The following is a 27,627-nucleotide window of genomic DNA, read 5'->3' as shown; positions in this document are numbered from 1 at the left end:
ATTCCTGGTCCTAGCAGTCACCGCTGTTACGTAGTCTTAGAGTCATTGAAATGCACCTGATTGTTAATTTTGTGGCCTTGGCAAGACACTTAGTCTGGGACTCAGTTTCTCGTCTGTGAAATGGGGACAATACTACCTACCTCACAGCATTCTTGAGGGGGTTAGATGAAACAATGTAGTAAAGAAAAAGGCCAACAATGTTGCTTATAATTATCCTTCTAAACATTTTTTATGTATGTAGTGTCCCCACATACATGTAACACATTTTAACTAATGAAAAAATCTATAAAAATAGGATGACAAATTGCATATTTTTTCCTGAAATTTGTTTTTCCTCCCACTCAACTATATACTGTCATGACATCATCTACCCTCATTTCTTTTACAGGCTAAATGATGTTCTATAATAAGAATGGACTTTGAATGTTTAAACATTTCATTGATTTGGGGAGTCTGGGTGGCCCTTCAACCTTATCAATGCTTTGAAAACATCCTTGTCTATAGCTCCTTGGGCACTTACCTATTTCAGCAGGGCGGATTCCTAGAAGGGAAAAAGCTGGGTTGAAGAACACATATAGTTAAACTTTTGAGGGTACGCCCACTAGCCTTCCAGAAGTCTCATTCTCATTTATGCTTCTGCTGGAAGGACACGCATGTCCTCTCTCCAGACTCTTGTCAGTATTTGAAGATGATCAAAGAGGGAAGGGAAATAGCTCAGTGGTAGAGCACATGCTTAGCATGCACGAGGTCCTGGGTTCAATCCCCAGTACCTCCACGAAAAGAAAAAAAAAATTAAAGAAAAAAATAGTATCTCATTTAAATGTATATTTCCTGATCCCTGTAAGACTGAACATTTTTAAATGTTGATTATCCAATTTGTATAAATGCCCCATTCCTAAACTTTGCCTGTTTTTCTAGTATAGCTAGAAGAGTCACATACTCCTTTTTCATCACCTCCCCAATGTTTGCGGCACAGCTGGTCCTGAAACCTGAAACCCCATACTGCCTCGCTCCCACACCCAGTTTGGGAGCTAGCTGAACGAGAGGGAAGTGGGAAGGAGGAAGCTTCTAGCCGTCAGCCCTGGTGCAAGTTCAGGATGTCAGAGAGTAAACAAAGAGGTGACTAAAGGTCCGTGAACTTGGGGATTGGGGAGAGAAGGGAGGAAACAGGGAGGTGGTACCGGGTAACAGGGCAGGTGGCTGGGGTTCCTGGGAAGGGGGGTCAGTGAGAAACCCCAGGGGGGAAGGTGGCTGGAGATGCGAGGAAACAAGATGTCTAATAACCCATTTTAAGTTTGTCTATTCCCCCAGACTCAGTGTGTCCAGACTTTGGCAGAAATCAAGGGACTGGAAGGGAATTTCACATGTGGGTGGTGGAGCAGAGAACAGTGCGGAGTCTGAGATGCCAGAGGGTTGGGCAGGGAGAGGCCCATGGGGAATCATCTGGAAGACCCTCTGGGACTCAGCGCAGCCCTGGACGTCAGCGCGCTTGCCGGCACCTGTGTACAAGCACATTGGCACCAACTGACCATTAGAGTGACATCTGATGGTTAATACGGTTTCTCATAATTGGCTCTGTAGATGAGTTCTCCAGGATCTGAGAATTTTTTCCTCTTTAAAGGTCAGGATTGTACTCACATTTGAGGAACTGTGCTATAGTGTAAATAAGATTAGTTGGTTTGCTAAAGAGAATAAACACTTATACGACCTTTTGTGTATATCTACATAAACCAATGGTATTATGATAATCATAATAATTTGTATCTAGTCTTTATAATAGGTATGTCCAAACTTCTATAAGGGAAGCTATTTTTTTATACACAGAAAATATTCACTAATTCAGATCACCCTAACCTGATTCAGCCTGAATTATTGAGGGCTTATTGTTCTATCAAAGTGTGTAAGATGAAGGTTCTCTGCATATCACATCCGCAGTCTCAGCTTGGAGAGCTAATATTTACACAGCTATGAAGCCATGTGTTTTTTCTCAGCAGCACAACACAGCTTCATCGTTTCCCACAGGATACATAGTAAAAAAGTCAGTTTTCCTTGTAAATTAGTAATGATCTATATGTTGGAAAGCGCCCTCTCATAATTATGAAGGTTCCTGTCCTACCTATGAAGATCACAATTTGGAAAAATCTTTTTTTTGTTTTCGCTATTAATCTGCGCCAGGCACTGTGCTAGGCACAGGAGAAAAACAGAAATGGGGGCTGCATTGAAGAAGACAGCACTCTCAAGTGACTAGACAAGCAAAGCTTTTGGAAGACTTGAGGGACTTGTTCTAAAGGCACATCCTGGGGTGTAAGTCTAGCACTGGCTGGCGGAGCAGGAAAGCTTCCTGGAGGAGGCGACATTCCTGTCAGCCTTCCAGGGAGAAGAGGATTGTTAAGCCAAGACAGCAAAACAAGAACAGAGAGGTACGGAATTCTACCCAAGGCAACTTGCTCATCAGGAAACTCTGGGTTTGGAAACAGCTTCTGCATTCTAAGGTTTCATCTTTCCTATTCTTGAAAAATTTGACAAGGGTAGCTAAAACTCAGATCACCTAAATTCTGCCCCTTTATTGGGTATGTTTCTAGTTTGGTCCTCAACTCTGATGCAGAGAAAGTCTCTAACAAGTGCTAGTTCTGGATTCTATCATGATGGTGGAGTGGAGATATTGAGATGGATACCTGGGAAGATTACGACACTTACGTCCAGTTAACCACAAATAATAGAAGAGGATCGAACGAATCAAGAGAAGGCTATAGATGCCTGGAAGGCATTACACGTGCATCTGAATTCAGGTTAAAAATGAGCCACAGGTTCCCTTGTGATTTCTGAAACATCTCTGTTTAATCACAGAATTATTTTTATCTTCCATTCATCATAAATAATCCACTTCATTATTTCACCAACCCTTTTGAAAAAATTTGGTATTTAGCATAAATAAACACTGAACATTAGCCAGAGGTGTGTTAGTTTTAACCAGAATAAGGAAGAATTCAACAGAAAAACCCACAAAATTTTAAAACTGAGAAAAGAGCATATGAAAAGATGAACATGAACACCCATTCAAAAAAATCAAATTTCATAACAACCATTTAAAAATAAAAAAATCCAGGTGGAAAAATGAACAAACATAAATATAATCTATTTCTTTCATAAATACATTTAGACAAAACAAATGCATAAAATAGTGTGTAAAGATAAGGACATGTCCTGAGATATGAATAATTAAATCCCAGTAAGCATGAATTAAAAATAAATTTTGATTTTATTTATTTTTTGCTCTTTATGGAAAAATACACACAGTATTTGTGTAAAAAGAGAAACAAGCATAAACATACCAATAGAGCCACCAAAATTCACTATGTAAAGAAGATTATTTGAAAACAAAACACATTGTTTTAAAGCAAGAGACAGAACATTATAGCATTTTCGGCTGAATTTTATCCCATAATCACACCTACTGGAGGTGTCAGATAATAGAGGTAGATAAGTTAGGGGGGGAAAACAATCAGTATTCTAATGCTAGGGAGGAGATTTTTATGATAGCTCAGACAGACAATTCCATTTATTCTGAAATTCAAAGAAGCCTGTAGGAACAAAACATGAACACCTTTCTGTGCTCCATATGTTAAGTATCAAAAGAATCGAGCAAAACTACTGTAGTTGTAGACGCAAGTGAAATCCTGACAATAGGAATTCATGACAAACAAGCCTGCTGAGCAGAGATTTTTGCAGGGTCTGGCACTCGCCTTCAGACTTACACCGAGGCTAACTCTTGTGGGATTTAGGAGGCTCGATGACATGGAAATAAGTCAGAAGCAACACAAGATGAGAGCTGGGAGTAATCATGTGCATTTATGCTACTGATAAACTTGGTAAGTTTTTAAGATGCGGTTTTTTTTTTTGTCGAGAAAACAACAAAATAGCTGCTGAAGATGTACGGGTGGCCTCCGTGTGACCTGGGATGCCAATATCATCTGTCAAATCAAGAAAAGACACGTAGACGGGCTGTGACAGAATGGTGTGCAGGAAACAGTGTTCCCTTATTTCTATATATTGCTCTTTTGTTCCCTCTCTATTTGGGTCGTGAAAGCTCTTCCAGCTACAGTAGAAGCAGACATTGAATACTCTGTGGAAAGCTGATGCCCAACTGGGAACTAATTTGGCTTGATATTTTGGTTCATGAATGGTTTTGCATTTTCTGTGTCTATTTTTCGTTCCATCTAGCTAAACAGAATGTGTGTCTGTAACATTTGTTTGCATCTATGACTTTATATTTTCATTTCTTCATGAGAGCGATGTGATTTTTTTTTTAAGAAAGTGTTGCAAACATTTGTCAAATCTGCCAAGGAAATGGTCCTTAATAACTTGTCCCAAATGCCTTAAGTGTGCTTAATTCAAGGTACGTAACAGGCTGCTTCCGGCTTAGAGGGGAGATCACACTCAGCACCTCCGTGTAACAGGAGAAACACTCTGGTCTCAGTTGCGGGCTGTGAACATAATCCATCACTAATGTTGCTGCTTTCAAACTGACTGTGACATTTTTGTGTCTCACATTTGGCTGTTACGAGTTTGCAAGGGTGTTTGAAAACAGGTAAGAAAGAAATTATGGAAGAAAAAGGAAAAACATTTGAAATATAATCTTGAAAATCCTGAAACCCAAACCCTGCAATTTATCTTAAAACTTTACTCATAACTTTTACTCGTAACTCAAACATCAGACCCTTTCTGTGAAGCAGCTTATAACAAATTTCAGACATATAGCAATCTCCTATAATGGAATTGAGGAATTTCTGTGTGGAAACTATTTGAAGGAATGTCTTAAAAAGTGATGTCAAGAAATGCAGATAACTTATGCTTTTCAGCATCTATCCAATCTATGACCCCTGCTGGGTTGATAAGGAAGAGGCATGTCACAGTTGCAGAAAAAAAGAATCGCATGGTAAATCAAAGTATTCGTGAATAAGACTTTGGAAATTTTCACTGTCACAAGAAGGGCATTTTCCTGATGCTGCGACCTCATTTCGAACAGTACAGTAACTAGGAGAGAGCTGCATTGCACGGAAGGTGGTACAAGGAAAGCATGTTTGCTTTTTGTCACCTATGATGACTATTTCCTGCCTTAGGAAAAAAAAAAAAAAGAAACAACTCCAAAATACTGTACCACCCCTGGCAGGAACCCACAAAGTAGGTCTTGTGAATAACGCTCTCGTCAAGTACATTTTAAGGCACTTAAACAGTTATATCATATTTTTGTGTAAAAAAATAAAATATGCATCGAAGCAACATTCACAAATACAAGTCTTCGGAACAGTGTGTCTGTACAATCCTGTACATATATACATCGCCGCGTGAAGAGTGCTTCCTGCGTTATACTGTTGGCCTCGTCAACTTCACTCCCTACAAGAAAGGAAAACATGACGTTCAGACTTGGACGGTATCCACGAGCAAAGTGGAAGCATCAATTAACACCAGATAATTTATGCTACGGGAAGGAAAGGAGAGGCCCACCCAGAGAGCATTATATAACCAACGCTCCAAACCCCTGGATCCAAATAGATCCGCCCCCAACCCCAGCCGACCTCACTGGCCCGCAGACCCCGCATCTCTCCTAGCCCGGCATGGCTACCAGACCATCCACAGTGCACTAGGCGGTGGCCGTGGACCTCAATCAGCACTGTCTGTAAAGCAGAGGAGACCATCATGGATGCCCTTACGATGGACACTTTGTATTTATTTTTGTGGCCAGATGGGATGGCTAAATATTCCAAGCCTCCTGGATTATTCTACATTAGCCAGTGGTCCCCTGATCTGGAGTGGTTTCTGTGCAAGGCGAAATGAACGGTGTTGTCCAATTTAGTTTCCTTTTTGGAAACGCTTCTGTTCCTTTGTAGGAGAAATTCCAGAGCCTTTAAACATTTAGGAGAAAATTTCCTTCTGATTAATCGGCTGTTCACGATGACTGCATATTATCAATGGGGAATTAGGATTTTCAAATAATTTTCTTCATTCCTTGTCAAAATTTCTACATGTAAGTTCTGGCATCTCATGCACGTACACACGGATAAACATGAGCATAAATACAAATAGGAGTTTGCAAAGGGAATCAATAGTCAAAGAAAGAAGTTACTAAACCGCTGCTCTACCAACTCTGAGTGGGAAGACCGTGGCCGGGAGTGGTACCCAGCACAGACTGGTGATCACCAATGCTTTGTTCAATAACAAAATGAGTGAAGGTGCTGGATGGCTGCCTTCTCAGGTAGGATTCTGGGGACCCAGGGCTCTCCTTCTACAAGCAGTGTTGTATTTCTGTTTGGAGCATCATTGTAGTGTAAAGATTTTGGGGGGCAAACAGACCAGGGTTCAAGTCCTAACTCCAGCACTGGCTCAGTCACCCACAGCCCCGGGCACACTGTCTGCTCTCTGGGCCTCTCCTACGTGTTCAGCGGGGAGGGCAGAGCTTGCTAGAGACAGTGCTGTAGAAAATAATGAATGTCAGTGACGATGACAGTGATTCTGTAAGCTAGCTTTTGTCAAATGCCTGCTACATAATCCTCCACAGCTCTGAAGAGTAGATGTGATCATCTGTCTTTGTGCGGCAGGGACTCAGGTACAGAGAAATGAAGTCACATGCCCCTGGTCACGTGATGAGAAGGTGGCAGAGCTGGCTCAAGGGTCCACACTCTGAACCTAGTAAAGGCTGGGACGTGCTTAGCGTACACGGAGCTCCACAGGTGGTGGTGGGGGCTATTCCGTTTTCAGGACACTGAGGACACAACGCGGGCGCTCTGTCACTGGCTGTCTCCGCTTCTTACTCCATCCTGATGACAGTCGCCACCTTGTGAACAGGCTGAAAGAAGCCTCGTAAGACCCCAGCCGCTGGGAAGGAGCCCAGCTCTATGGGCCCCTCCGTGGTCTGTGCTGCATGTAGAATCACTCAGTTTGTTTTCTTTTGGCTGATAGTTTAGGAAATCAAATCCGCAAATATCAAGTAAGTCACACAACTTCTGAGCCGGGGTGGTGAAATTGACATCACTGTGTGGCCTCTTTTGTTACTGAAATTTTATTTTTTAATTCCCAAACACACAGCTTGGCAGTACAAAGAAGCTGTGATGTGCCTGGAAAATTAAAAATAAAGTCAGCCTTCTAGATAAATCCAGGTGCTCTCATATTTAGAAAGGCATGTGAAATCAGGACGCATACGGATGACTGGGTGGGGAAAGACAGTGTGCACCTAAGTGGAGGGGCACATGTATTTTGAGTATATTTATTGAACCTTTCCGACACTGCAATATGCCCTTCACTATGTACAAATTAAAAAGTGCTTTTAAAAACTGCATTTCAAGTATAATTGTCCTTTTATATCAATATAGAACAATTAACTCTCAGCCTTCCTGTTCAAATGGAAATGGATCAATGCACCATTATTACTGTGTTTAGTTAAGAAACTATGTACTTGAGAACAAGGTTAGGTTAGCAAAAGTTAGTGTCTGAACAGCTAAGATTCGGAAAAAGCATTTCAGTCCAACTGGGATCCAAATAAGATCCTTCTAAGAGTCTCACCTTCTGCCTTGACACCATCCAAGACTTAATTGTTGGCACCAACACACTTCCCAGAAGGATCTGCACTGGGTGGTAGATGAGCAAGGGGACGGCTATTAAAGAGAGGTGCTCATGGCCGGCAAACACGATCTTCAGCATCGGAATCCCTGAGGAACAAAGAAGACAGAAAAGCTAGAGGCAAATTCAGTCTGTCATGAAATTAAAGATGTACGCCATTCAAACTGGGCTTTGGAACGCACCATCTTTCTCCCATGCGGATTCGCAGAACTAAAACGAGTCACCAAATCTTTCCATCTTCCTTTCACTACATAAAGCTCTAAGCTCTACCCAGAACAGATTGACACTGGTCAGCGTTTGAGGGCACCAAAAACTTTCACTGCCAGTTAGCAGCCTTCTAGCACTAGAAGATAGTGAGGAATAGAGTTGCTCCCAGAAAGCTGAGGAATATTAGTAAGGCAGCAGTTAAAGCTGGATCTTTTCTTGCTTAGTGGTGAAACACTCCGTTAGTCTTTAAGGAGGCACCATTTCAAAGCCCCCAAAGTTCACTTTGGGGCTGAAAGGATATGGTCAGATAATGTATGATATATATAGGCATAAGTAGGAGGGTACTTTAGCCAAATGGCATTAATCAAACCTTGCATATTCTCTCTCTCTCTCTTTTTTTTTTGTGGAGGGGAGGCAATTAGGTCTATTTATTTATTTACTTTTTAGAGGAGGCGCTGGGGATTGAACCCAGGACCTCATGCACGCTAAGCATGTGCTCTGCCACTTGAGCCACACCCTCCCCCACTGCACATTCTCTTTTGGCCAAGAATCCCACAGCGCTTTATGCAATATTGTGTACAGCAGGTGAATTCTAAAATCTATGCTGAATGATTAAACCCCACAGTGAAGGCCTTAATGGAACTCAGATAAATGAATACTGCTTCTGAGTCTACCATTCTGTTATACCCAGGGCTAGGTATGTCTGTTTTGTAAGCAGCTGCCTATCGTGCATACCTATTAAGCTTCTACAACAGAATTCAGACTGGCTAGTATCACCAGTTGCTTTAAGATGGCCCAGTTGTCTGAACAGCTGTGTGTGTGTGTCGGCTTTTTCAACTGCATGGCTTTAAAAGCTTAGCTTCCTTTTTGTTTCTTTGAGAAAAGCCACTGAAAAGGACCCAGGGTCCTAAATACATGCAGTGATGGCACATAAATAACTTTTTATTATAACCCGGTGAGGAATGCTCTGCTTTTTCAATTATTTTTACCTTCTAATAAATTTCAAACCTTTATGCAAACATGTATTTCACGGCTGCTTTCTTTTTCACAGCCTCACATCTCATCGCCATAAACTGCAAATGCTTACTCTTCCCAATGTCTCTCTCGAAGCTTCAAACGTACGTGTTTAGAGTTTTACAGCTTATGTCTAAGAAACAGAGGAGCTTTCTTTTTGAAAATAAAATGCTTAATCCATTTGTAGCTGAAAAGCAGTATCTAATATTATAGTGCCGGAAAGTTATTCCGATGAGAAATTAACAGGACCTGAACATATGCTCCCCTCCTGCTTCCAGGAAAGGTTATTTGGCCCAAAGGGATGATGTGAAGAAGCTGGGGATGGGGTGGAGTCATAGTAGGGCAAAGGGGAGCAAATGATAGAAATATGGAGGGATTTGTCTCTCAAAATTATCTGAGCAGGGGTTTCTGACCCAAAATTCAAGGGCCATGGCTGCTAGGCTAAATCATCTGAGTTACGCTTTTTCGGCTCAATTCAAGCAGCCTGCGTCATCCTTCAGCAAATGCCAGCAAGCTCACAGATCCGGTCATAGGGCAGATGTTCCAATAAGCAAGACACACAAGGTATCTAAATGCAAGGGAAATCAGCAATTCGCTATAGCGTGACGAATTCGGTCCACAAAGATAGCAGTTAACAAGGATGATAATGGTTAGTGTGCAGTGAGCGCTTACTAGCTGTCAAGTGGTGTCAAGCACTCTCCCTTACAAACTGACAGCACCCCTGGCGGGCTGAGGCAAACTACCGTTTGCTCCCTTTCACTCAGGAGGAGACCGAAACACCTAGGAGTCCGAAAACTGTCGCAGGTGATGGAGCCTTGACTAAGCCATGCAACCCGGGTTTCCAGTTCTCTGTGTCAGGTAAAGTCAAGGCCCCCAAGGTCTTCAGTTCAAGATTCCACGGGGACAGTGGCTTCATTAAGCAGTATAGGGACTGGTCTACAAAGTGCTTTCTAGTTCATTAGTCCCTTTGGGACGCACTCCCCTCGGGCCCCTCCCAGAAGCACTCCCAGGGGCGGCGGACCTCACACCCGGCTGCTCCTGTGATTTCACGTCAGCGACGAGCTCAGTAATCACCACTAGGCCTACCCCAGTAGAGGGAAGGGAACCCCCGATTGACAGACGGAGCCAAGACGGAGCCAAGTCACTGCCCTCGAGAAGCTTCCAGTATACAAGTGAGCTTCTACCTTCTTTGAACCCTGATATCAATGGGTACGCAGTTCTCTTCAGGCCCTGTGCTGGTTCGTCAGCTCCTAGCTCTCACCTTCAGACACACCGTCCCGCGCACGGCTCACTGACGGCGCTGGGGCGGTGCAAACATCAATGCTCCGGATCAGCAGGCTCCCTAGACGGTTCCGCCAACAGGGGGCGCTAGAGGAAGGCTGCAGAAGGAGGTGCTTGGGGTTTCCGGCAGCAACAGCGCCTTCTAGGCGGCCCCAGCGGATACAGCCCGTTGTGCCCCTCCTTGGAGATCCCACCGGGCCCTCTCCAAACTTCTAGATTCTGAGAAGCCCAGCTTCTTCCCCTTGTTTCCCCAGCTCCAGCCACTTCCTGCAGTTCTTACTCCTTGGTTTCCACACGGTCCCCTTCCCTCTTTCCAGTTTTCCAACACTGTTTAACCGTCCCGGTACTGAAGGGGTGGTTTGTTCGCCTGACTCGCCCTGACAACAGAGGCCCTCTTCTCATCTGACCTCGTCTCCATCATCCAGCCATCCACCTCGTTTGGAAGAGAGGGCTCCACCATGACTCGCCGCTGCTGTAGACACTTGTCCAGTTAAATATGGATTTCTCTTCACCACTTTATATGCCTGCAGTGTCTCCCTGCTCATTGTTAATCAAATTTCCTATCACCACCACTCCCAAGGACTCATGTTAAAAGTATGATGGGAAATAGCATCAGAGAGAAAAACAGCTTCCAGAGATGAGGGTCCAAGTCCCTCCACCGTGTCCTTGCTTGTCACTCACACGTGGGGGATTCACGACAAGCGGGTCCCTCAGTGAGGGGAAGGGACCCCAGAGCTTCAAGTCAAGCTATTCGTTTTGGGAACCTTAGTGTCCCCTCAGTCTGAAACTCTGCCTTACCCTTCAGTCACTCGGTTATCTACTGTCCTTTTCCACTATTAGCTTCTCCACCATCTCCGGTTTATCTCAGCCTTTCTTTCCCCCTGCTTTCCTTCAGTTTCTTCCCCACCTGCCCTCCTGGCCCCATATCACCAGCTTCCACTCAGTACATTTTCATTTCCTCGAGGGTCAGAGTAGAAAGAGAGGTTGGGAGAAACGGAGGGGGAGTTCACATCTCCAAGCCCCAGGGCGACCGTTTGGAAGCAGTGAGTTTACTATCTCTGTTCTAGGGCATCTTTGCTGTGTTTCCAGCACTATCCGGACAAACACTGGAAATACAAAAGAGAGAGTCTGGAAACCTGCAAGAGCCTCCACCCTCACCACACTGCGATTTCTGTCACCCGGCCAAGAATTTGGCAAAATTTGATCTTCAAGTCAAGTCAGAGAAAATCGGCTACATCACTTTTCCCAGAAGCCCATGCAATACACCACCCTTCCATTCTCTTCACGCATTCTTTTAATAATTCACTGGATCACCTGCTCATTCATTCAGTTAGCACTCACTGAACAGTGACAGGGCGAGGCTTGATGAGAGCGGAAAGTGACCCAGCCCTCAGTAAAGTAACCCACTGGCTCGTCTGTGACCACTCCCACCTCCCCTTAACCTTCCTTCAGGGCACAGTCAGCCCTCTCTGGCACTCCCCACGCCATACCCAAACCAGTCTCCCTGCCTTTAGTCTTATCCTGAGCAAGCGATTTTCCACTCTGCGACCAGAGTTGAGTACAAAATCCCTCTCTGTCTCTCTGGTCTTCCCCTCGGCTACCTCCGAGCTCCACCACGAAGAGCGCTGTGCCCCCTCCTCCCCATCCCCGCTCCCACCCTGGCTCTGGAGGACTCGCCTCACTAGCCCTTTTGCCCTGAATGCTTGGCATGCACTTCTTGACCTGACCATTCTTTTAGCCCTCAGTTCCCAGCTCGCCTCCTCTGGGAAGGCATCCTTGATGTCCCACAACTCTGTCTACTGTAGGCTTACCCGCCTGGGGCACGTTCCAGCCTAGCATTTGCTGCGTTTATCATCGCTGCCTGCCTCGTGCGTGTGTGTGTGTGTGTGTGTGTGCGTGTGTGTGCATGTGTGTGTTTTCCTTACTAAGCTGTAAGCTTCCTAGGGTCAGCGACTGTTTCCTCTTCACCTCTGAGCATCTCATAGCGCTTACAAAGGGAGAGCACAGAATGAGTGGATTTGTGATTTTCCAGCTCCCATTGTAAAGTTACTGTGCAGGCGAACACCCCCTTTCCCCTACATTCATTAACTAGAGACAAAAAAAAAAAAAAGCCATAATTTAAAAAACCAAACAAACTTACTCGAAAGAGTTTTCTTTTTCAAGTAAAATTTAAATATAGGCCTCTTTTCATCTTGCTATCACGGCGGTAATATAAATGAAGCAAATTAATTTTAATGCTCCCAGGTACTGATTCTGTGTCACCACGGTTGACAGGATCCGACGAGACTTTATGAGCTGGCGTTTGACTTTATGGAAGTGAACACTACGCACGCATTTACAATTTTACAGGGACTTTAAGCTGTCATGCTGAAAAATGTTTATAAAACATTAATCAAAAAATGCCTCTTTAATACAATGCATTGTCTGAAAGATGTTAGAAGGCGCATATTGTAAATGGATTCTTTTTCTGACTAAAGTAATTTCCACCAAAAGCCTTCCCCCTCTGCTCTGCAAGGACACCGTGTGGAGAGATGAAGAGTGCGTTCCCTGAGCGCTGCTACCTGATCCGAGCACTGGGGAAATCACTCATGTGCCGCGTGCCGCGGTCCCATGTCACACATGACACATTCGTCTAAAATTATCCAACAGAGTTTGACACGGCGGCATATTCCATAAGCAGGGCTTTCAACTGACATCTGCCAAGTAGGAACTTCAAGTGAGAGCTTTCTTCTTCTAACAAGCAAGTAAGGGGTTTCTTTTATCCTATACCCAGGATGGAGAGGATAAAACAATACGTCCAAGAGCAAGGTTTCCCCCGCCCCCATTTTACATATGTTTATTTTATAGTCCCTGAATTAGAAAATTCCCTTTGTATCGGTGCTCAAGTTTCAACAGTTACCAGTTTCTATCGGATGGACAGTTTTAAATTTTTCCTTGAGAAACAGACATCTGTCTCCCTAGATTAAATATGGAGCTTTATATATCTCCCACTGAAGGCTGCTCTTTTGTTCACCATATAAAACCATCGACTTTACAGCATTGTTCAGAGTTTACTTACATGTAGATACACAAGGTTCTCACCATCTATTCATTTTTTTCATTCATTCATTCAAAAAATACTTTGAGGGCCTTTGCTGCATGTGACTTGCTGTGCCCAGTGCTTGAGGATGTAAGGAGAATAACACAGACAAGGTCCCCTGCCTCCTCGGGGCCTGTTTTCTGTAGCTCTTGCCCCGATCACCTCATCTGTCTTCTGTCCAAGGGGTGAGTGTGGCACAGCCAGTGTCACCCCTTCCGTCACCGGCCTGCCCAGTTTCTACAACTCTAAGTCTGCAGCTCATCTGTGACTAAGCCCATTTGTCTTTCTACTTGTAGATCAAGTCACCACATTCTGGAGACGCTCTTCTCCATCTAGCATTCTCCTCCTCCCTCCGTCTTCACTGCCGCCTTCCTAATTCAGTCCCTCCTAAGATCAAGCCAAATTAGTCTCACCGCCTCCTGACATAACCCCGTCTTCAGACTCTCCCCTTCATCAATCCTACAAACCGCAGCCAGATTAATCTTCCTACAACCCACATTAATTAAAGCCAATACCCGGCTCAAGAATTACAATGACTTTCCAGCGCCCATTCATCAAATCCTCTCCCTCTTCAACGTCAGTCAAGAACAGTCGCCACTTTCGCCATTTTGTAAGTACCTTGCCTGCATTATCTCATTTAATCCTTACAAGAGTCCTAGGAAGTAGATGGCAATTTTCCCATTTGAACAGGAGGAAGCTGAGGTTTTGAGCACTTAAGTGACCTGCCTGACATCATGCGTCTGTTAGGTGGTACAGGCAGAATTAGACCACACTCTATTTACTTCTGATCACTAACCTATGTTAACTCCATTAAACCACATTCTCAGATGCCAATTGCTGTCACGATTCAGGCTTAGCACTTTCTTGTCTCTGTAAAAGCTGAGCCCCTGCCTGGATCTTGTCCCTTCTCTCTAGATGACTTAATCCTATGGGTTCCTTTGGGCTCAGCTTCCATTCTCCTCCACGGTGAAGGCGGCCTCCTACTGGTTTCTTCCTCTTTTGAAGATACACCTCTCTTCCTAGGTGTATCCCATAATTTAGCATTTCCATATGTTGTCTTTATTTTCTTTTGTGTAGGTTTTGTTTTCCCCTGAATTTAGGCAAAATCTTATACTTTTCATCTCCTGCAGTGTTTAAGCACAGGACTGGTCCTCAATACGTAAATGACTGATTATTTACGAACAGGTGCTAAAGCAATGTTTCCCAATGAAACAGACAGGACAGGAACAAATACTAGTTGCTGCTTAACTGGACTGAAAAGGAATAGTTCACACCCCCTCTGGGAGAGGGCTGTATTTCATAGGAGAAAAATATATTTGATATGGCAGGAAGGAAAGAAACCCGGCTGACCAAGGAATCCAGAATTTGAAGTGAGGATTAATTGTGCAGTAGGACAGGAAATATATCAAAAAACACCCTTTGTGTCTTCTGAAGTTGAATATTACTCTTACTTTCCCACTTTGCTAAGAGATAGTGTACTCCAGTCACCTGGATGATTTCCTGTCTTTCAAAGATTCATTCGCTTGAATTCACATGGCTTGTTTTCCATTTAAATGCCTTCTCAGACTTTCCAGTGAGTTCTGGAGAGAGCTGCTGGCAAATCTGGACTCCAGTTGCTTCTCTCTTTAGTCGTCATGGAGACTTCCCACTTTTGTTTAGTTTGTTCTTAGTTAGAAACATCCATAATTTTACTATCCAAATGTCCTACACATTGTTATCGGAATTCTCTCTCTTTCTTCGTAATGAATCTCTCAGTTTCAAAGCCCATATTTGCCTTTAAGAGTCATTGGGATAGTTGGCCTCCACCATAATGTAATCCCGGAAGGCAGTCACCATGAGGGGGATGCAGCCACTCTTTTCCAGCATCACTAAATGCCAATCTGTGTCCCCTTCCCCACCACACACACACACACACACAGAGTCTTTCTCTTCAGAGACAAATAGTCACAGAAAGCCAAACCCACTGGCACTGATTAATCTCCATTACTAAACAAAGGGGCAATTATATGCCATTTCTAGAGTACGAAATGGTGCCATTATAAAGTACAACAACAGTTTTGGAATTTGATTAGAAAAGGCTTTCAGTTAGGATGATCCTGAAGCAAGCTAATTTTCAGTACGATAGCTGTCATTTCATGCCGCAGTTTATAATTTATTATTTCCAGTAGCCTGTGCAAGGCATTACAATGTGGCCGTTAACAAGCCAGATACAGGACACAGAGAACCCTGGGTTGGAATCTCATGTGAACCATGTACCTACCACCTGTTACCTTGGTTGGGCAAGTTATTTAACCTCAGTTTTCACACCTGTAAAATGAACCTACGTTGTAGGTTTTTTTTCTCCCCCTTAATAAACAGTAAGTGAAACAATACTCAATGTCTGACAAGCAGTAAGTCTTCAGACACCTTTCCAGGTGCAGTGAATAAACGGGCACCCACCCCCTTGCCTTCATGGAATTCATGCTCTTACTGACTGGGGAGGGAAGGCGGCCGGCCCCGTGCCAGAGCCGGGCAAAGCGCGGACTCCACCCAGCAACGGTCAGTCCAGGCCAGGGAGGAAGGCAGTGCAGCGCTGCTGTCTAGGAAAATAGATGTCGGGCAAAATGGATTCAGTGAATATTTGGGTTATTCTCATTTGTGTCTCTTTTTTAGAGTGGGTAAAAAGGCAGGCCGCCCACTTCTGGGTTGATGAGGATGGCTCCGCTTGCTGTCCATCTGAGGGAGACCTGCGAGATCCGGCCAGGGCCGGCCAGAGGTGCGGCCTGTTGGGTGGTGGCCATGTGATGTTTAGTCTGCCCAGCCCCAGAGTTACATTCTGCCTGTAATTCTGGCTATTCTAGAACTTCTCCTGAAACCGTCCGGAATGTTCCAAAGACTGGCAAGTCCACTCCCTGCAGATCCTGTTAGGAAGGGGGACAGGAGGTCACGGACCATGTGACCCACTCTCATTCACTTCCATCTAAGTGATTCGTCTTCTGCACAAATTCTCCAAGGTATTTCACTATGCAGGTGGGGCTGCCTTTGCCTGGCCAATGATTTACATTGTGTTTGCTTCCCTGTTCTTTCCATGTCATTCCATCTGTAACTGAAAATGGCCAAGTTATCTTTGGTGTGACTCCACACAGCATCAGGACCTGTATGGTTGCTTTATGAGACACAGAAGAAAAAATTTTTGTCCTTTTTCTCAAGAGAGTCATCCAAAGTGAGCTACAGCTAAATAATATATGCAAATAAGAGCTCTCCAGTTTTCTCTGTGTCCCAGTGGTAGGTTCGGGAAACCCACGCAGACAAGGGCATTTCCAAATCGCTGAACACAAAGGCAACAGCAGCAGCTCCAGGACGGCTAACAACCCCCTTGGCTAGACCTCTGGCAGAGAAATAGGACAACCTTGTATCAGTTTAACAGATAAGTACAACTGGAATTTTAATTTCCAACCTCTGGGGCTTCAAAAACGTCCTATGGTTATTATCTCTGTAGACAGCACACAAGAGGGACAGGGACACTTGGAAATCCACACAGGAGATGCCAGCAAACATGCGTCACACGTTGGACTCAAACATCCCCTCTGCTGTCCTGATGGGGGGGCTCTCCCGCCACGCCTCCCCTCTACAGTTAGGGAGACTTTACAACTCAACTGACTTCTTTCCTGGTGTGGTCAGGAGCTATTTAGCTGTGCTAACTTGATGTTTATGTAGAACTTTCCTAAGAGATTTATCCTTCCTTCACGTTTCAAGACCAGAATTCAAAAAAAAAAGTACTGTATTTTATATAGTATAAAATATAGAATGTAATAATGTATAAAAATATATCTCCCTTTATCCAAAAGGGAGGGCTAGGCTTGAAAAAGCAGGTAAATGAACAAGGTAAATTGAAAGAACAGGTAAATGAACAAGGCTGCAAACAGAATGTCTTGAGACCATTATTAAGAGAAAGGAACAATCTTTCCAGGAATCAAAAGTTTAGGAAAAAAGAGCAGCGTTCATGTTTTAGTCTTTCAGCCGTCCCACCTGATGTAGGACTTCAGAAGCCCTATTTGGGGCTCATGGACATTTTGGGCCTTATTTGTACACTGGTAGACAGAACACTGACTGTAGAAAATAATTATCCAGGGCTCACGGTAGGTCAGGCACTACTATGAGAGTGTGCAAACAGGAACTCACTCACGCCTCACATCTACGATGTGAGTAAGGCTACTGTTATAATCTCCATTTTTCAGATGAGAAAACTGAGGCCGCAGATGAATAAAGGTCTCGCCAAGATCCATGCACAGCTAGCGATAGGATACAGCTAGGATGTGAATACGGACAGGCGGGCTCCTGTATTCGGTGCCGTCCACCACACGACCTGCCTGAAATGGTAATCTGTGAGAGGACTCAGGAACCCGAGGGATAAGAGATGCTTGATAATATTAACACACCATAATGGAAGGTGACAACGGCAGGAATTTAATATTCACACGAGAAAGTGTGCAAAGGAGGGAGGCCCACCTTTCAACAAAGCTGCTTACGTGGCCTTGACTTGCTCTGAATGAAAGTTGGCTGATGACCATTTTCTGACCATTTTGAGCCCATTAGGAAAATTAAAGATTGTGTTGTAGCCGTTGGTAACCTGGGCTGTCATCCTACCGATTCGCTGAAAGTTTTATCTCAATATAGAGGTGAGAAAAGACCAAAATGAGCAGCTGGTGTTATTTCTGTTCTGAAACAGGTACGGTCTGATTGGAAAAGATGTTTAATGAATGGCTTGGGCCGGCTCACCAGATGCTGACAATGAAACATTTAACTCTACCAACTGAAGGTTTCTGCCTCGGAAGATTAGGTACAGCCTCACCTGTCTGACAGCATTGTAGGAGTAATTAGCAGCCAGGGAATTCGAGAATGCATTACAGCGTGGAGCCACGGAGCCTCTATTCGGATGCTGGCTGTGGCTTCCGGGAGGGGGTCGCCATATTTATGGCGCCAGGTGGAAAGGAAGTGGAGGGAGATGACTATTTTCCCTTTGCTGGGCTGTGAGGGGAGAGTCGTTTGTCTTCCAAAGAGAAAATCTGGCTGGTGTTCACAATCACAGGATGCAAAACATCAAAAATAGAATGAGAATTTCATATGATGAAAATCCAAGGTCATCGGAATAGATTTCACATGGTCCCCAGCACAGAACTGGCCCCATCTGACTGGCTCTGGAAAAGCCTTGCCTAGGTTTACAGACTTTTTAAAGATGTGTTTTTATATAAATGAAGGAAAAACACTTGAACTCTTCAAGTCCGAGCCAATGAGAAGGATGATGAGCAGGAGACACATTTTCAAGGATTCTGCCACAGCTTCTGATACCCTGAACTCCGTTTTCTTGGAAGATTCTGCAGTCACAATCTTACCAATGGACAGTGGAACTTCCCCAAAGCGTCCAAACCTTAGTTAAGTAGTAAATGTGAGTAAACATGACTCAAATGCACATTAATTATTTTTAACACACATTTTTGGTTTTGTCACCATGACCACTAATCACCCTCTGTGGTAATTTTCTTCTTAATGGTACCGTGTATACGATAAATGTAAGCCATAGAAGAGCCGTCTTCTGACACAAAAGAAAAGGGCAGTTTTGATTTGGGGATTAGAAATCAGAGTTATTTGTCCTTAAATCCATCTCTCTTAAAAAAGACTGATACGTTTCTGTGGTTTAACTTGGCTAGATGGTGTCCTGCTAACCTACTCCTGCCTTTTATTTATTTTCAATGATATAAAAATCGGGGAGTTAAGACCTCATTTAGAAGAATTTTAGGCCAAGGAAGAAAATTTTAAAAAACCCTGGTATTCCTGGAAACCATGAGGTTTTTCTAAGCCCCTTGGTTTTCTTTAAACTCTGAACACTTAACATATCAAATCACAATGCAGAGGACTGTGGTTTTCACCAATCAGCACAAACAAGTGGCCCATTTTATCAACTAACGAGCAGGTGTCCTCCTACCTTGCACCCTTTCTGGAGTGCAGTGGAGCGTGCGCAGGTGCAGACACAGGAAGTCGCCTGATGCCGCAGTTCTCAGCGCCAGCGCTACGTCAGAATCACCTGGGTGGCTTCAAAACACTGTGACCCCTGGGTCTACCCTGAGAGATTCTGAGGTAACAGGTATGGGGAGGGTCCAGGCAGAGTTCTGCACAGCTCCTAGGTGATTCCAACGTGAGCCTGGTTGAGAAGCCGGGTCTGGTAACAGGGGAGAGCAGGAGGACTCTGGATGTTTCTGGAGGTAGACAGATGGCCACTCACTGTGTGCTGGCTCTACCTCTGTGCTCACTGTGGAAACGGGTGAGTTACTCGATCTCTCTGAGGCTTGGTTTACTGGCGTGGACGATGGATCAGTAAGAGCTATTGCGCAGAGCTGTGGTGAAGATTAAATGAGAGAACATGGCAACCCACACGTCTAACACAGAGCCTGGCGTGTAGGAGGAGCTTTATGAATATCAGAACCTTCTCCTTTAAATGCGTCAAAGTGGCTTCCCATCTCCTCTCTGATCAAATGTTCACCTCAACCTTGTGAGACAAGAGAAAAATACAGGCTAGCCAGCTTGTGTGTCTGGCTGATTTCAAATTTCACATCATTTTACTATCAAAGTAATTTCATATCTTCCCTAACCCAGGAGTGCCTGAGGCCTGGTGCTCAGAGGTCTTCTCTCCTCTGCCTACCCATCCCTCGGTGATCTCCTGCAGCCTGATAGCTTAAAATAACAACCACATGTACAAATGAACCTATTTACAGACCAGAAATAGACTCACAGACATACAAAATAAACTATGGTTACCAAAGGGGAAAGGGGTGGTGGGGGTAGGAATGAATTAGGAATTTGGGGTTGACAGATAAACACTACTATATATATAATGGATAAATAACAAGGGCCTATTGCATAGCACAGGGAACTATATTCAATATTTCATAATAACCTGTAATGGAAAATAATCTGAAAAAGAATATATATATCTGTATACATGTAACTGAATCACTTTGCTGTACACCTGAAACTAACACAACATTGTAAATCAACTAGACTTCAATAAAAATTTAAAAAAAAAATTCTAAAAAGAAAATTGTAACACTATTAAAAAAAAAAAAGCCAAACCCCCAAACATCTATATACTGAAAATTCTGGCCTGGACCAGAATTCCAGACTCATAAAGCCAGATCTCCACTGGATGTTGAAAAGACATCTCCAACTTGACATGTTCAAGATGGAACTCTTGATCTGCCCTGCACTCCTCTCCCACGGCTCAAATCTGTCCCTCTGTGATCTCATCCAGTCTAGTGAGTGGCAGCTCCGTCCTCTAGTCCCTCAGGCTGAACCCCTGGGATTCACCTTTGATTCCTCTTTCTCTTACATCCACATCCAATTCGTCAGCAAATCCTAGGAGTTCTGCATTCGAAATACAACCAGAATCCAAGGCTTTTCACCACTTCCACTGCTACTACCTTTAACCAAAGCACCCTAAGCTCTCGTCTGGATTCGAGGCTCCTAACCGACTTTCCTGTTTCTCGCCGCTGTGCGCTTCTACCCAGCCAAGCCCAGCCCAGCAAGTGGAAGCTGGATCTTGTCCCTTGTCCACTCACACCTCTCCAGCTTCCCCTCTCCTCTGCATTCAGGGCAGGTCCTCACACGATACCACCCACTCCTCTCCCATTATTTTTTATCTGCTAGAACCCTTCCCTCGCTTATTCTGCTCCCTGAACACGGGCCCCTTCCTCTTCTTCCAACTTGCTAAGCACACCTTTGCCCTCACTGTTCCCTCTGGAGGGAACCTCCTTCCTCTGACTATCACATGGCTTGCTCCCTCTTTCCTTCAGGTCTTTGATCCAAAGCCCGCTTTAAGCCTAAAAGGTCCCCACACCTCCTTCTGGAACCCCCCATCCTCCTTTCTGGTTTTCTTCTTCTCCCCAGCACTTCCCATCATCTGATGCGCCATGTGGCTAAGTGTTTGTCTGTTGAACCTGGCTAGAGAGGAGGTTGGATAAGGGTGAGCACTTTGTTGTGTTTTGTTCACTGCTATCTCCTGCCCTCCCAGCCTCCACCTGCCCTGAAGGCCTAGGACAGTGTCTGGCACAGAGTAGGCACTAAATATGCACTTGTGGAACCAATGCGCGAATAAAGTAAGTGATGTTTTAAAAACATCTTCTCATTGGCACCAGGGCTTCCTGCACATTTCTGCACTCGCTGTTAGTTGCAGAGAACTTGGTTTTTATTATATGAATATTTAGAAAGCTTGCTCTAGCAGCACCAGGGTAGTACCAGCACACAGGGGAGAGTATTAGTACAGAGAGCAAACTGCAGCAAAGGCAGCAGTGGGAAGTGTCACTGCTCCAGTCCCGTTACCGCGCGCAGCTCAGGACAGATGACTTTCCAAACGAGCTGGCTTCTGGGGGCCCAGGATGGGGTGGGGGGAGGAGGTAAATTTGGTTTACTCATTTAATTATTTTTTAATGAAATTACTGGGGATTGAACCCAGGACATCGTGCATGCTAAGCATGTGCTCTACCCCTTGAGCTATACCCTCCCCAAAGATCTTGGGGGCCCAGGAATCTATTGATCTTATGTCCAATTTTATACCTCCTTCTGCCCCCGGGGTAACTTGTCAAAAACTTACTGCGTGCCCTATGGCTTTAAAAAACAGGCAGTTAACTTTACCATCCGGCTGGAGGCGTTTGGATGGGACTATAGATGGGCACAAGGAGGCTGTGGGTGTCACCTCATTCTACAGGCGTGGATTCCTTGATTCTTGCGTGGAGATGGATGACATTACATCCACACAAACTGGTTTATAGCATCTGGTTCCATTAAGGGGGTTTCTGGGGAGAGGCATGGCCAAATAGTTAATGGGAGAGATGCAATTCTGAAACAGTGATTGTTATTCATCAGTCTCCGTCTGCAAGCTGAGATTGAGAGGCAGAGGCTTCAAGTGAAGGGGATCTCCTGGGTGAGACTCTTCACTTCAAACACAGAAAACAACCGTTGTTCTGTGATGCACATTTTAGTACTGCTAGAGGCAAACTTTCTAAATATTAATAATGATAATAATACTAGACAATCCCCTCTGCAACTGACAACGGGTGCAGAGATGAACAGGGAGCAGTGGGAAACGGGCTGCTGTCAGCTCTCCTGATGTGGCAAAGGACGTGCTTGAGGACAATGAAGAAATGTGTGCCTCTTACTTCCCCTTTCAGAAGACAGCGTGCATAAAAGGACTCAGATAAAGATAACTTTCAAATAGTAGGTGTTCTGAAATTATTTTAAAGATGCCTAAATTTAAGCCTCAGCTTGCCAGGAAGACACGGTCTTAAAGGAAGAAAGCTCCAGTTTGGGGGTGAGTTTTTGGTATGATGGGCACTAAATGGATGCTTTCCTTTTGCTCAGCTTATACCTTGTGAAACACTGGCCTACTTCCACATCCAAACGCTGTGCTTTCACCAGATCCGTGCAAAGGAAACTCAAGAGAGCATTTGGAGGCAATAATAAGGGAACCACCACCACAGATGAGAAAAATGGGTACAGGTTTTTACCCCTCCTGGACATGACCGTGAAGTCATAGAATGAAGTGGGTGAGTCCTAGAAATCAGGGTCTAGTACCCACTCAGTTTTTTTTTTATTTTGTTGTTTATCTTTTTCAGTAGTGGTGTGTCATAAGCCTCTATGTCCTAAGCATCTCATTTTGGCTAATGATGATATAAAAAGTGTCTAAAAGTGGGGTACACCACAGCCAGGCTAAAGTTTAAAAAACCTCAAGAACCTAGCTTGGCTCCAACTGGTTCCCACCATCGTGAAAAGGCACACACACAAAATCTGACTGAACGCTCTGCCAGGTCAGACGCCTGCCTAAGGACCGGGGTGGGGGAGCCAGGGTCTCTGGAAACGGCGAGGTGATGACGGGTGTATGGACTATGGTGACTTTTACACTTTTGTGTGCAGCATACCCTTTTTTGTAACGTGTTACCAAAATCAGGCTCCAAGGTCTTACTCTTAAAAATTCTGAATCAGTAGGCCTCCATTAAGGCCCAGTAATCTACATTTTTTTTTGAAGGAAGTAATCTGCTATATATTTAAGGGCTGCCCTTTGAGAAATGCTGATCTTCTGGTGCCCCTCCGAATGACTCAAGGTTCTACAGCTAGCAGTGAAATCTTTCAAAATCAGGGTATTATTGAATGTTAGAACTAGAAGGCTCCCAGAGAGATCACCTGGCCTAAGCTGTCCGTGTGTAGTAACCAAGGGCTGATGCCAGAAGTCGGGTTTCACAGCAGAGGACCTTCTGCAAAACTCTCCTCACTGCTCGGCACAGCGGCCAAGAGTCAGACCTGGCTGCACGCCCCGCTCTGCCACCTGGGGTCACGCGACTTGGGCAAGAGGAGTGCCCTTGGGATCGCACTTCCTTTATGGGGGTCACCGTGGGAGTGATGGCAGCTGATGCGTGGCACGGATGTGACCTACACCAGGCTGGTCAGGCGTAAGATCCAGAGTCCTTTGGGCAGACAGTGTGTAGTGGCTAAAGACGTTTTAAGGGTAGGTGAAGATCCCCTCCATCCCCTTGCCAGCAGCTCTGAAAAGTGAGCTGCCGTACATACGTGCATTTTTAACACAACATGTATTAGCAATCAAGCACAAAAGCAGTTTCAGCAGACCTATCGTGCCTGTCAGATAAAGTCCCAGCCCTGACCTTTCAAGTGCTCTCACCAGCACCTGGCAGGAGGAGGTATCTCAAGGGACCAAGGTTACAGTCCAGAGCAGGGTTCAGTGACCCTGACAGTCAGCCTCAGGCGACTACCGGTCCTCCAAACAGAGGCTGGGCACAAAACCGGGTAGCAATCAGGCCTCCCGCACAGCCCTGGGGATTTCATACTCAGGCTATAGGATTTGCTAGATTCTTTCAGAAAGTGGGAAGCGTGTCTCTATTAAGTTTTTAGGCAGTCTGCGTATCAGTGAGGGTCTGTTTATTGTACTTACGATGCAAAGCAACAAGTCAGTAATTTCATCAATAAAAACCTATTTCTGAATTTATTAAGCTAATTAGCAAAGTCGCTGGTTAAGAGAGATACAGATAACACAGGCATCTGTTGTAGCTGCCACTGGGGTGCTTTCTTACTGCACATGCCAGTGAGAGTTCTCCATCAGAGCGGTGGGCTGTCCTGGGAACTGAAATCTACACTGTCAACGTGAAGTATTGTCACGTAACAAAGTCCTGTAACAAGCACTTCGCACAGGGTTTGCCTCTTAAGTACCTAATTAATGTTCATTGTTATTATTACTAACTGAAAACATGTTGAATAGAGAAAAAATAATTAAAAACAAATCAACAAAAAGTATAGAAACTCTATTATATAAGCTGGATTAATGAAATCTGAATGGAGCTGATCTTACTGCAAATCAAGAATTATTCCTAGTTTGAATTTATTAATTTAGTTCTGATTCCTACTTGGTATCAGAAATTTGGCTTAAAGTTCAGTGGAAAAGGGACAGTAGTAGCCAAAGCCTACATGGTCACTATTTGAGGAAGGCGATAAAATTTCACCAAGCAAGATATAAAGTCGTATTTTTCAGACCTTGGATTATGACCCCATTAATGAGCTGTAAAATCACTTTAATGGGTTTTTATCTACCACTTGGTTAGAATGTGGGATGTATCACATAAAGTAAGAGTGGACGTTGTTTTGTAAAACTTTTACACACATGCAAATGTTTTCTGGATCACACTGTCAAAGGTATTTCTAACTGCAGGTTGCGGTTAAAAACTTCTAACAGTCCCTGGCATAGGTAAACGTGGAGAAAGAGCAGAAAGAAGCATGGGGGTATCAGGGCAGAGGTCTTGGTGGACATTGAGTATGGCAGACATCTGCTGTAACATTAAGAAGTTGGGACTTGGGTACAGCTCAGTGGTAGAGTGTCTGCCTAGCATACATGAGGTCCTGGGTTCAGTCCCCAGTACCTCGGTTAAAAGTAAGTAAATAAATAAACCTAATTACCCCCTCCTTAAAATAATAAGAATAGATAAAATAAAAAGGAACAAAGAAGAATGGGACATGAGGGTCAGGCTAGGGATCCCCCAAAAAGGGTTTTTTTTAAATTGAATTATACTCAGTTTACAATGTCTGTGCTCCTAAGAGGTGTTAATGTCTTTAATTTGATACTTCCGTGGAAACTGGGGACTTCCTAAATCTTTATTACAAAGTCTGGAGATGCTAGTGATGAATTTCAGACACCAACTCAGAATCAAGAGTTCAAAACAAAATGATCTGTAAACCTCTGAGGAACCTAAGTGTATCACGTTGTTTGAGAACTGGCATTTTTCTCTTTCCTCCTGTGGATCAGAAAATACTATGAAACAAGACACTCCCCCACCTGTCTCCAGCATGGTGGTAAAACCTACTGGGTCTTCAATTTCAGAGGCATCTTTAATAATCTGTCAGATGGTAGAGGTCCCCAAACTGCCTGTCCTTACAGACCTGCAGGAGCAAACTGCAGGACAGAAAATACACTTACAGCTATGCCCCAAGCACAGGCTATCTTCTCTTTACTCTGGACTCCCGTTTTCCCCTTACTAGGTTGCTGTCAAACAGCACTGCAGCTCTTAGTCTGCAAGAACAGAGTGTAGACAGTGATAGCCCATGAAAGGTAAGGTCTGGCTCATCAAGGCACACTTTAAACAGAACATAACCTTTCATTAATAAAGAAAATATAAGGAATGAGAGCCAGTTTATGACTAGGCCACAAGGAATATATGCTTACGGCCACAGTGAGAGATACTGACTGTTTTAAAACTGTCTTGTAATGAACAATGTAATCAGAAGTAATGGTTTTTCCTTAAACAATCAATAAAATAATTCAAACCTATGTTGAGAGGGCACAATTATAATACTTTGGCTCAGTCTAGTACATTTTGGTCTTCAAAGTGCTTTCATATCGTGTTTCTCAATGCAGTTCTGGATGTTAGGAGACCTGGAATCTACCCTCTATTAGTCACATGATCTGGAATAAATTTAACACTTTTTTCTATGCTTTCATTTCTTGGTCATAATTACTGACTTACTAATACTCGAGATTGTTTAAGTAACACGACTTAGTGAATTAAAGGGTTTAAAAAAGTGCTTCCCAATCGTAGGGCAGTTTTATTAAGATAATAGGCTTTGTGTGCCAAATAGAATCGCAAAGAAGCTTTTACAGGGAAAAGAAAAACAGAAATGCCAACTGCTGTATTTCAATTCCATTTCCCCTTGAGAAAATGACCCGGATGCTGTCAAGCAATCGTTTCAGCCCAAGCTGCAGGTAATCCTTTAGCTCTCTTGAAAAGCTTCTAAATAAAATGGAAAACAAAATCCTTTTCATATTTTGTTTCTCCCGTGAAACTCTTCAGAGAGGATGAAGATATTTTTGAACCTCTTCAGGAAAACGTAACAGTCTTATCTCCTTTCTTGTAATGTTGTAACATTATTTACATAGCTGTTCCTTTCCAGAACTCTTTTCCTTTTCGCACAGAGCAGGGGAACTTAACGGTAACATCAATCACTTCGCACCAGGCTCACAGAAGCCTAAAACTGGAAGGAATCTCAGGGACCCGACTTGTTCATCTTCTCATTTTACAGATTTGGAAATTGAGGCTGATGGCAATTAAGTGTTTGTTCCAGCTTTTGGTGAGAGAACTGGAACTTGAATCCAGACTAGAATCATTGGTGATAATCAGGTTGGCAATCTGTTCCACTCTTTCCAGAATCCCACGTCTACCAAAAAGCTATGTTCTTCTTGCTTAATGCACAGTTTCTCGTCACCGCTCAGCTGTGTAAATGCAAGTGCAGACTCATAATGAAGTTCAATATTCAGCACAGCTGCTGTGATTGGTCTCTGTGTACAAATGTCTATAAATGGTAAGGCCCATAGTGGACTTTTAATAAACGTTGCTCATGACATGCTATTTAAAATTTAAACAGCATTCTTCCAATTCGGAAAAGCCTTTGGAAACAAGCAACATCTGGGAACCTCACAATTGATTGCCAGCTGTCAGCTGACACACTCGAAGAGTGTACGCTTTCAATCTTGCCATTTGAAAACATGAAAAACTACTATAAACATACACTTTAAGGATCTCAAACATCCTTAAACATTCTCTTTCTAGGAATACGAGAAAGCTTTCTATGCATGTTAGAACTCTGGATAAGCAAAGTGACTCGAATACTCAAGAGAAAAAGATTTTTAAAAAGTGAAATACTAATAATTCAAACCTTGGATTATGACCCAAGGCTGGAATTTTTTTCACAATGAGCCCGACTGGGCGTGCACTGAACCATTAGTAACGAGGTGCAAGCTGTTCTCCTATCTCTGTAAAATACCTTCTCATTATTATACGAGTATCACCATCCAACTAGAGAATAATCTGGGAGAGTTCATGGCTTTTAGGGCAACCCACAGCAAGTGA

General features: G+C 43.9%; 1 protein-coding gene across 2 annotated transcripts in view; it reads right to left on the bottom strand.

Moving 5' to 3' along the window:
• Positions 1-4,220: 4,220 nt before the first annotated feature.
• SLC10A7 (solute carrier family 10 member 7) overlaps positions 4,221-27,627 on the bottom strand; it is a 221,543-nt gene continuing 198,136 nt past the window's right edge. For both annotated transcript variants that reach the window (XM_006209928.4, XM_031692479.2), the window contains 2 exons: positions 7,558-7,703; positions 4,221-5,394 (listed from right to left, as the gene is read on the bottom strand). In XM_006209928.4, coding sequence (XP_006209990.1) covers positions 5,365-5,394; positions 7,558-7,703 — 176 coding nt within the window. In that variant the 3' untranslated portion in view covers positions 4,221-5,364. The remainder of the gene's footprint in view (positions 5,395-7,557; positions 7,704-27,627) is intronic.

Source organism: Vicugna pacos, chromosome 2 (genome assembly GCF_048564905.1).
Source record: "Vicugna pacos chromosome 2, VicPac4, whole genome shotgun sequence".
In the NCBI taxonomy this organism is placed as follows: domain Eukaryota; kingdom Metazoa; phylum Chordata; class Mammalia; order Artiodactyla; family Camelidae; genus Vicugna; species Vicugna pacos.
This window is presented reverse-complemented; position numbering and strand designations above follow the sequence as displayed.